This window comes from Phoca vitulina, unplaced genomic scaffold (assembly GCF_004348235.1).
Source record: "Phoca vitulina isolate PV1807 unplaced genomic scaffold, GSC_HSeal_1.0 scaffold10, whole genome shotgun sequence".
NCBI classification, from domain to species: Eukaryota; Metazoa; Chordata; class Mammalia; order Carnivora; family Phocidae; genus Phoca; species Phoca vitulina.
Window position 1 is genome coordinate 50,104,121 of NW_022589713.1, and position 10,290 is coordinate 50,114,410.

The following is a 10,290-nucleotide window of genomic DNA, read 5'->3' on the forward strand; positions in this document are numbered from 1 at the left end:
TAAATAAATAAAATCTTTAAAAAATAAAAAAAATAAATAAATAAAAAAATAAAAAAATAAATAAAAAAAAAGAAAAGCAGGAAACCTTTGGGATAGAAAGTAAAGTTGATCTAACCCAAATCTGGTCTCAGTCCCGTTTGGCACCCTGATGTGTTTTGACTATTCCAGCAGCGGAGACTAGAGGATTCATCCTTGGACCTGTCTCTTATTTTAGAACTTCATTCCTTTCCTTATGTTAATGTTATTTTCTGCATAAACAGAATAGTAAATTTGCCAATTCTGAACTTTTTTCTTAATTGATATGTGTCATTTGTTCCAGCTTAGCGGATATAAAAATTATTGTATATTTTAAGATATTTTTATATAAAGAGGTAAGAGTTAAGTGACCTTTAATTGATCCATTTATAAACTTCTATTTCAATTCAAAGATTTGAAATATGTGAAGCATGTGTACACCAAATCTTGTTATACATTGGGTGTTTTGTGATGACCTACTTCTCAGTTTGGAATCTGTTCTTTTCATCTTAGGTTTTTGGGCCATTTATATGCTGCAGAAGCCCTCATCTCTCTGGACAGAATATCTGATGCCATTACTCACTTGAACCCAGAGAATGTCACTGATGTTTCCTTAGGGATCTCTTCAAATGAGCAGGACCAAGGTTAGTGAGGACACATTTGATCAGAACCGGTCATCACTTCCACTTCCTTCTTGGATGTGTGGAAATCTGAAGGCACAGTTGTGAAGGGAAAGAAGTTTTGGGTTGGCTCTCTACATTTTTGGCTGTACATATTTTGTAGTAATTATGTGGTGAGTAGACCTAAGAGTTGATAATCACATGGTCTAAATCCTTACTTTAGAGGGGCACCTGGCTGGCTCAGTCAGAAGAGCATGAAACTCTGATCTCAGGGTGTGAGTTCAAGCACCACGTTGGGTGTAGAGATAACAGACCAAAAAAAAGAAAAAAGAAGAAGAAAGAAAAGAAAGACTATTTTCTTTTTTTAACTTTTTTTTTTTTTTTTAAGATTTTTATTTATTTGAGAGAGAGACAGCGAGAGAGAGACAGCATGAGCCAGGTTGAGGGGCAGAGGGAGAAGCAGACTCCCGTTGAGCAGGGAGCCTGATGCGGGACTCGATCCCAGGACCCCGGGATCATGACCTGAACTGAAGGCAGACACCCAACTGACTCAGCCACATAGGCGCCCCAAGAAAGATTATTTTATTTTATTTTTTAAGATTTTATTTTATTTTTTTGACAGAGAGACACAGCAAGAGGGAACACAAGTAGGGGGAGTGGGAGAGGGAGAAGCAGGCTTCCCGCGGAGCAGGGAGCCCAGTGCTGGGCTTGATCCCAGGACCCCGGGATCATGACCTGAGCTGAAGGCAGATGCTTAACAACTAAGCCACCCAGGCGCCCCAAGAAAGACTATTTTAAAGAAATAAATAGACTCTCACTTTTGAAAGGCTGGTAGAAAAATTTGTTTTGATTATCATACTGTATTTTTCTCCTTAAAGGGATTCTGCAGTCTAGGGGAAAGTAGAAAAAAGCATTCAAAAGTCAGTTTTATTTTTTATTTTTTTTTTATTTTTTTAAGATTTTATTTATTTGACAGAGAGAGACACAGCGAGAGAGGGAACACAAGCAGGGGGAGTGGGAGAGGGAGAAGCAGGCTTCCCGTGGAGCAGGGAGCCCAGTGCTGGGCTTGATCCCAGAACCCTGGGATCATGACCTGAGCCGAAGGCAGACGCTTAACGACTGAGCCACCCAGGCGCCCCATGGGAGCATTTATTTTTATTTTTATTTTATTTTATTTTTTAAAGATCTTTTATTTGACAGAGAGAGAGACAGCGAAGAGAGGGAACACAAGCAAGGAGAGTGGGAGAGAGAAGCAGGCTTCCAGCTGAGCAGGGAGCCTGATGTGGGGCTCAGTCCCAGGACCCTGGGATCATGACCTGAGCCGAAGGCAGACGCTTAACGACTGAGCCACCCAGGCGCCCCTCAAAAGTCAGTTTTAAATCATGCCTAAGTTTTTAAGAAAGCAAGACTGGCATTCACTTTATTCAAGATATTATGCAGGAATGGGGTGGTGGTGGGTGGTACCTTCTGGTGTCCTCTAATAGAACCTCCACTACATGAAAAGTAAACACTGTGACATGACAGATTGCTATGATACTAGATTTTCCATTTCATAAACAAAATTAGGTTTCTAGAAAATATACTCTGTTGTCCTTCCCCCTCAGGTTTATTTTCATGTTTTTGTAGGCTCAGACAAAGGTGAAAATGAAGCAATGGAATCCTGTGAGTAAGAAGTTTTGTAAATACTTAAAGTAGCCTGGCTTTGCATCCAAAAGATGTAGGCTCAAGCCTTTTGTGTCCATTTGTCAACCTAAGAAGTAGCGCTGTGCTTTAGTCTGAGCAGCTGCTGGGGCGGTGGATTGGGTTGCCCCCTTGCCCTTGACCCGGCCTCTTCACCAGGGTCCACGTTCTTTTTCCCCAGCTGGGAAGCGGGCCCCTCAGTGCTACCCCAGTTCGGTCACCTCTGCCAGGACCGTGATGCTATTCAATCTTGGCAGCGCCTACTGCCTGAGGAGCGAATACGACAAAGCCCGAAAGTGTCTCCACCAGGTGAGGCTGGAAGTGGTGGGGCTAAGCCCTCTTGTAAGGCAGTCAGCAAAGGCTTTGGAGTTTCTGGGTTTTGTTACTTTGTTTGAGGCTCTGGTCAATTTGTTAAAAATTGGAATATTACTTTTCCAAGCTTAGAAATATTCTTGCAAGGTAAACAACTGATCAGCTATTACAAATGAGCCTAGGCACTTAATGGAGGATTTTTCCCAATGGTTTTAATAATTAAAATTTCAGAAGATTGGAAACTATCTAAATAAGGGATCACTTAAATAACGGTGCATCCATACAGCTGAACACAATGCCGCTGTAAACTCTGTGTACTAAAATGATAAGATATCCAAGATATACTAAGTGAAAAGACCAAGATTTAAAACCGTTGCTTTATGATTGTGTATATGCATACGAGAGCTCTGAAAGGACATACTAGAAACCACCAACACTGGTTATGGGGCAGCAGGATAAGTACTGTGTGGCTGGACCACTAAAACGGGAGACTTCAGAAGAAAGCTGGTGCCAAAGAAATTCCACATATGCTAAAGAAAATTACTGGCAACATATAACTAAAATACACCTCTGAATTCTACCACTGAAATGATGTATCATCAGTAGGTCTCTGGGAAGATTCTGATTGAGCCTCTTTAGGTTTCCTGCCCATCCCTGCCTGGAGCAGTCATGGACATGGACCCTTACTTGCACTAGGGGACCAGGTGACCAGATAGCACCAATGGCAGCTCCAGAGGCTGGGTCAAAAACTCAGAAAGGGGTAATTCGTCAAAAAGATACTAATTCAAATTGCAAGCATGTGAGCACTACTTCTTGGTAAGCCATGGGAATCAAACAGCAAAAATAGGTAGGCGTGATGCAACCCTGCCTGTAAAGGGAATTGCGAGGTCAAAGGGTGTGCAGAATTTTAAGACTTCTAATATGGAAAGTTTGTGTCAAATTGTATAATCACCAGGAGCACAGGAGACAGCCCACGTCCCTATATGCTTGTCAGAGTAGCTAAAATTGAAATTACACCTATTCTCAAGAGATTTGGTGGCTTCTGGAAATGTTCTTCCTGTGAAGACCACTTTGTCGTGTAGAGCCATGAAGAATCTGACCTTGTGCAAAATAACTACGAGTGATATTTAGTTAAAGTGGCATCTGGTTGGCACTTCTGATCCAAAATCAGAAATGTTAAGTGACGGACTATCCAAGGAAACATGTTTGCTGTTATCTTGCAGTTGAGTTACACCAGTTGATTGGGAAGGAGTTGATTACAGCAAAGAGGACTTTTTTTTTTTTTTGAAGATTTTATTTATTTATTTGACAGAACGAGAGAGCACAAGTAGGGGGGAACAGTAGAGGGAGAGGGAGAAGCAGGCTCCCCACCAAGCAGGGAGCCCGATTCGGGGCTCAATCCCAGGACCCTGAGACCATGACCCGAGCTGTCGGCAGACGCTCAACCATCTGAACCACCCAGGCACCCCAACAAACAGGACTTTTGATCTAAAGTTGCAGTATGCATGGTCTAGCTCAGGTTCTCGTACAGCAGGTGGCCATGGCGGCTGCCACGCTGGGAGAGACAGATGGGCTCAGGCCTGGCTCAGGGTCTGAAGGGGATTTTGTTTTGGTCCCTTGGTTTTTAGGTTAATCCAGTGGCTGGATCTTTGTTAATTGGGAGGCCCACCCTGCCTGGGAGGGCAGGACAGTGACGTGAAGAGTTGGAAAGGGCTCCACGGAGATGTTTCCGAGGTTGCCTGCCCGCCACTAGCCATTCTGAACAGCCAGTAAGCAGAGCACCATCAAGTCTCATAAAGTTGCTGTTGTGAATGCCTGTATTTTAGAGAAAGCTGCAGACTGTGATCAATGCAAAGAACAATAAATGACCTGTGTTAACCAGCCACTTGAAGGCAAAATGGAGATTTTAGTACCCACAAAATGCTGTAAAGATGATCTTGCCTGTATGAAGCTTGGCTTAGAAGTGTAAAATCTCATTTTCTGAACAGAGTCATTATACCTCCGTGATGTGGTGAGAGAAATAAAAGCCTCCCTGCTTCGTTTGTGAAGAACTTAAGGGTGTGCCCTGGATGAGAGCATACCTGCTCATCCAAGATCTCTTCTGAGGCTGCTGGGAACTGACCTTGTGCAAGCTTCTGGTCCCCCACACATCTCCCATCTGCACAGCTCGGCCTACAAGGCTTTTCTCCCCATTTTCTGTTACCCAATATCCACCCTGCAAGGACTAAGGCAGGTGCCCCTTGCCCTGAAGCTCTCCATTCAAAAGAAACATTTTTCTCTCTTCATATTCACAGTACATTCATTCTCTTCTCTCCCTAGCATTTGGATCAATTTGTTTGGATTATTGTTAGTTGTTTGCATGCCCGTTTATTGTCAGGATGAGTCCCTGTCTTACCCACACACTCACCTCTGATCAGTAAATGTTTATACAAGTACACTTTTTGATAAGATGAAGGGAAGAAGCAGGGCAGCCTGGAAGCCAGAGTACCTGAGACTGGATGGGGGAATACAAGTTGATAGTAAGGTGTGAGAAAAGGCTGCAGCCCAAAGAGGCCCAGACTGAGGAAATAAACCTATGATCTCAGCACCATTGATCAGAGCAGGCCAGGCTTCCTTTCTCACGACTAAGTCAGAGAGAAATGGCTAGCTAGAGAAGTGACTCTCAGATCTAGGAAAGAATAGCATGTTGCTTAAACAATTAAATTATTTTATTTGACAAAATTGTACTGTTTCAGTCCTTAAAAGTGGGGACATTAAACATGCTTAGTGGTATTTTTTTCCTGTATTACCAACTTTTTAAGTTTGAATTCTTATTGCTAACTTTGGGAACTTGAGACCTGCAATACTGAGTTGTTACTTAGGGAAACAAATGGACATGCAGATTTTAATATAAGTGCAACCATGTCTGTGGTGAAGAGCCACCAACAACAGACCTGGACCAATGACTGGAGTGCAGAATCAGGAGTGTCTGGTCACCCTTCTCAAAACCAAATAGAGCCAAGACATAGAAGAAGAACCCCAAGCAGGTGAAAACAAGAGGGAAGAAAAGCTTTCCCCTATTAAGAACTCATTAGGGACTAGGTAAGGGAAAATGAATAGTGAATCATTTAAAGAAAAATTACATGTCTAGTTTAATCAGTAGGGATGAGGACAAAGGTAGCTGAGGGACATCAGAACAGAATGATAGTAGTTGCTAGGAGGTCATGTGGGAATGAGTTTGCTAACTTGTCATTGGTAGGCTTCCCCCCCACCCCCACCCCCAGCATTACTTGGAGTTTGTGTCTTAAGCTGTTGGTTTTTCATGGGTGTCTTTTTTGTTTTGAGCAAAGGCGGCTTCGATGATCCATCCTAAAGAGGTGCCCCCTGAAGCCATCTTATTGGCAGTCTACCTTGAACTGCAAAATGGTAAGTAATTCTCTCTAGTTAGGACTGTATCCCTTCAGAGATGACTGGGTCAGTTGGAAGAGCATGCAACTCTTGATCTTGGGGTTGTGAGTTCAAGCCCCACGTTGGGTGTAGAGATTACTTAAATAGAAGTTTAAAAACAAAAACAAAAGGACTGTATCCCTTCAAAGAACCCAAGGTTTTGGGTGTCTGATTTATCTCTTCGAATTTGAAACTTTGCCTTCCTTGAAGATATTACCCATCAAGTTCTTCTAGAAAAAAATGTAGCTAGGGAGTTTTTGGTATCTTACAAATTCCTGCTTCTTGTGACTTAACCATATTTCCTTTTATCTGTGAAAATACAGGAAAGCATAACTTCTGACAATTATAATTAATCCCTACTAATTAACCTTTCTCTTAGGCAGCCAAATGACTTGAATTGAGAACATGAGGCAGAATGCCAGTTGCTAAGAGTTGTACACTGTAGTATTTTGAACATAGATGTCATTAATGAGTTTTACAGTAAACCAGTTCTTGCTGACAGTTATCCAGACCTAAATCCAGGTCAGACCTCTGGAGCACATACAACCTTTAAGGACGTGGCTTCTGAGAAAAATGACTGTGGGCCCTATATAAGAGACAGCATGAAGTAGAGAAGAGACATGAATGGAAGAAATTAAACAGAAACATTAAGAGTTCTAAGTCATGCCTCCTTTTGATCATGGGAATCTACATGGTTCCCTCTTTTTTTTTTTTTTTTTAAATATTTTATTTATTTATCTGACAGAGAGAGACACAGCAAGAGAGGGAACACAAGCAGGGGGAGTGGGAGAGGGAGAAGCAGGGTTCCTGCCGAGCAGGGAGCCTGATGCGGGGCTCGATCCCAGGACCCTGGGACCATGACCTGAGCTGAAGGCAGCCGCTTAACTGACTGAGCCACCCAGGTGCCCCCTACATGGTTCCCTCTTTTGATAGCTTTTTTATAGCATTAAGTGCCTGGTACCCATCTGGCCTTGGCCTCCTGAAAGGTGTGAATAGGGTTAGTGCACTGGTCCTAGTGCCCTTCTTCCATGCAGTCTACCTGGAGACAAGTTCGCAAGCTGGGTTATACCTTAGAAAAACCTTAGGGCTTTTAAAAATCCCTTTTTTTTTTTTTTAAGGATGTTATTTATTTATTTGACAGAGAGAGAGACAGCACGCAGGGGAGTGGGAGAGGTAGAAGCAGGCTTCCCGCAGAGCAGGGAGCCCGATGTGGGGCTCGATCCCAGGACCCTGGGATCACGACCTGAGCCGAAGGCAGACGCTTAACGACTGAGCCACCCAGGCACCCCTAAAAATCCCCTTGCCCAGGTCACACCCCAGATCTCTTAAATCAGAATTTCTGGGGATGGGACGGAGACATGATGTGGCTTCAGTGTGTAGCAAAGGTTGCAGACCACTGCTCTCCCAGACCCTCTTTTACTTCCCTTGCATGATGCTAATGGCTTGCTTTGCACATGGTATTGTTTATGCTTTTTTTTTTTTTAATGGGAAGTGTTTTTATAGGTAATACCCAGCTGGCCTTACAGATCATCAAAAGGAATCAACTGCTCCCCACAGTGAAAACACTGTCTGAGATGAGAAAGAAGCCAGTGTTCCAGCCTGTCCACCCGATCCAGCCCATCCAAATGCCGGCTTTCACTGCACAGAGAAAGTGACATTTTTGCTCTCAGAAAACTGTTACTCGAGACCCAGGGGGGTATTTACGGGCCTTTTTAGTTGTATCACAGCAAAATGAATAAAAGCAGATGGTGAAAGGTGCTAGTTTTGAAGACACAATTTTGAAATGATTCTAACCCCTGGCTTTTTGGGTTTTTTGTTTTGTTTTGTTTTGTTTTTTTGCCAGAAGCTTACTTAAAATTAAGGATTCACAAACTCGTTTTCATCTGTTTTTCTTTAATCTTACATTTTGAGCCATTATGTGATGTATCCATGTCATAGGCAATTAAAACATGGTCTTATCAGAACAGTCTTGTATAATACATTTTGTCTTTCTTGCAACTGTTGGACAATTTTAGCATCTGAGGTTTAGTGTTAAAGTTTTAAAACCTGAGAGACCTGTCAGCAGTAGATGAGTAGCCAATCCAGAAGCTGGTCTGGGGGCAGAGAGGAGGGGAAGTTGATGTGTTTTCTGCCTGGTTATGACTAAAAGGACCAGAAAATGCATAATAGAACCCATAGGGCCATTAAATTGGCTTAAGAAGAGATGACTGGTCTGATAGGAATCACTTGCTTCAAGATTACAAATGAAGACAAACCAGGTTCAGGGCAGTGGTCATGTTCATCCTCCTCTACCCCTAGGCGGAGGCGCTGGTTCTAGAGTCTGTTAGCAAGGAGCTCAAGGTTCATTGTTAACCTCTTTGCAGATGTAAACAAAATTTTAAAATTGTTTCTTTCCCAGGTGCCTGGCTGACTCAGTTGGTAGAACACATGACTCTTGATCTTGGGGTTGTGACTTGAGCCCCACGTTGGGTGTGGAGATTACTTAAAGAATTAAAAAAAAAAAAAGCTGCTTTCGAACAGACAGACATATGTTGTGGGATTAACATGGCCAAAATTTGTCCATAGGGTTAATACATTAACTTTAGGGGGAAAAGCCATAATACAGACTTTCTTTGGAAAAATTGGGTCGGGGCACCTGGCTAGCATGGTTGGAGGAGCAATCAGCTCTTGATCTCAGGTTTTGAGTACAAGCCCCACGCTGGGTGTACAGATTCCTTAAAAAATAAAAAAAAATTTTTTTTTAAGATTTTATTTATGTGAGATAGGGAGAGAGCATGAATTGGGGAGAGCGGCAGTGGGAGAGGGAGAAGCCGACTTCCTGGTGAGCAGGGAGCCCCACACAGGGCCCAATCCCATAACCTGAGCCAAAGGCAGACACTTAACAACTGAGCCACCCAGGTGTCCCCAGAAAATTTTTTTTAGAAAAAAGGGGCACCTGGGTCACTTGGTTGGGTGTCTGACTCGATTTCAGCTCAGGTCATGATCTCAGGGTAGTGGGGTCGGGCCCTGTGTTCAGCAGGGAGTCTGCTTGAGGTTCTCTCTCTCTCAAATTTTATTTCATTTTTAAAAAAGATTTTATTTATTTATTAGAGCATGGGGGCGGGGACAGAGGGGGAGAGGGAGAAGCTGATGCAGGCCTTGATCCCAGGACCCCAGGATCATGATCTGAGCTGAAGGCAGATGCTTAACCGACTGAGCGACGTAGGAGCCCCTAAATAAATATTTTTTTAAAAAAAGAAAAATGAAAGAAAAATTGGGTGACCTCCTGGTTGAGATCATGTTTGGTAGGTTCATCAAAGCTTGCTATTTAGGAGTGTCCCTTGCTGTCTACATCTCTTCAGTTCCCTAGTTTGGAGACCACATTCAGATAGGGAAGTCTGACACACCAGCAGACTCTGAATGGTTCCTCACTTTCACGCCTGGAGAGGAAAGTATTTGATAACAAAGCACATAATTTACCCAAAACTTGATCTTATTCTGTTGCTGAAATCACTTTAGATAGATATATCTACTAGAACAGGGTATCTGTGATGTAATAGACATTGCACACAAAGGACTCAGAGAAGGGGGGAGTTTCTTTTTCCACTTTTTTAAGAATTTAATTGACAGAGAACACAAGTAGGGGGAGCAGCGAGCAGAGGGAGAGGGAGAAGCAGGCTCCTCGCTGAGCAGGGAGCCCGATGTGGGGCTCGATCCCAGGACCCTGAGATCATGACCCAAGTCAAAGGCAGAGGCTTAACCAACTGAGCAACCCAGGCACCCTCTTTTTCCAATTAAACATGGGATGGGTGGGCACATAGGGGTTCTGTTGCTCTTTTAAGAGCCACATTACTCTTAAAATTTGTCTTTACAGAGTGAATTTTTTCTAGGTAGATACTGAAAACAGTGGCCTACTTCCATGGGCCTCTCAGAGCCATTTCCAGATGAGAGGAAGACCCTTAAGCTTCACTGGTGTTGGTCCCAGTCTGTAGCCTCTGCATTGCCAAGTCCCAGCCAAGCAGCAGCACTGGGGGACCCACTCATATGCTGCAGGTTGGTAACAGAATTGCTTGTCCTGGACAGTTTTTGGAGAATGAGTCCACAGACCTGATAAATTGGAGGACCCCACAGGGTCTTGTTAGTGTGAAGTAGGAAAAGGCCTGTTAGTTGTACTCGAGGACAATACATCTTTGGAGAAATCTCAAGAAATGAGAACTTTCCTTGCTTGCTGATTGGTTTATGGGAAAGTAGGAATAGC

The 10,290-nt window shown here is 43.2% G+C and overlaps 1 protein-coding gene across 7 annotated transcripts in view; it reads left to right on the forward strand.

Annotated features, from left to right (window-relative positions):
• Positions 1-8,390, forward strand: part of CNOT10 (CCR4-NOT transcription complex subunit 10) — a 78,286-nt gene extending 69,896 nt beyond the window's left edge. For 3 of the 7 annotated variants that reach the window (XM_032409058.1, XM_032409059.1, XM_032409062.1), the window contains 5 exons: positions 529-659; positions 2,262-2,297; positions 2,497-2,624; positions 5,957-6,032; positions 7,557-8,389. In XM_032409058.1, the coding sequence (XP_032264949.1) occupies positions 529-659; positions 2,262-2,297; positions 2,497-2,624; positions 5,957-6,032; positions 7,557-7,708 (523 nt within the window). In that variant the 3' untranslated portion in view covers positions 7,709-8,389. The other 4 variants (XM_032409057.1, XM_032409060.1, XM_032409063.1 and 1 more) reach the window with 4 other exon arrangements.
• The last annotated feature ends 1,900 nt before the right edge of the window (positions 8,391-10,290 follow it).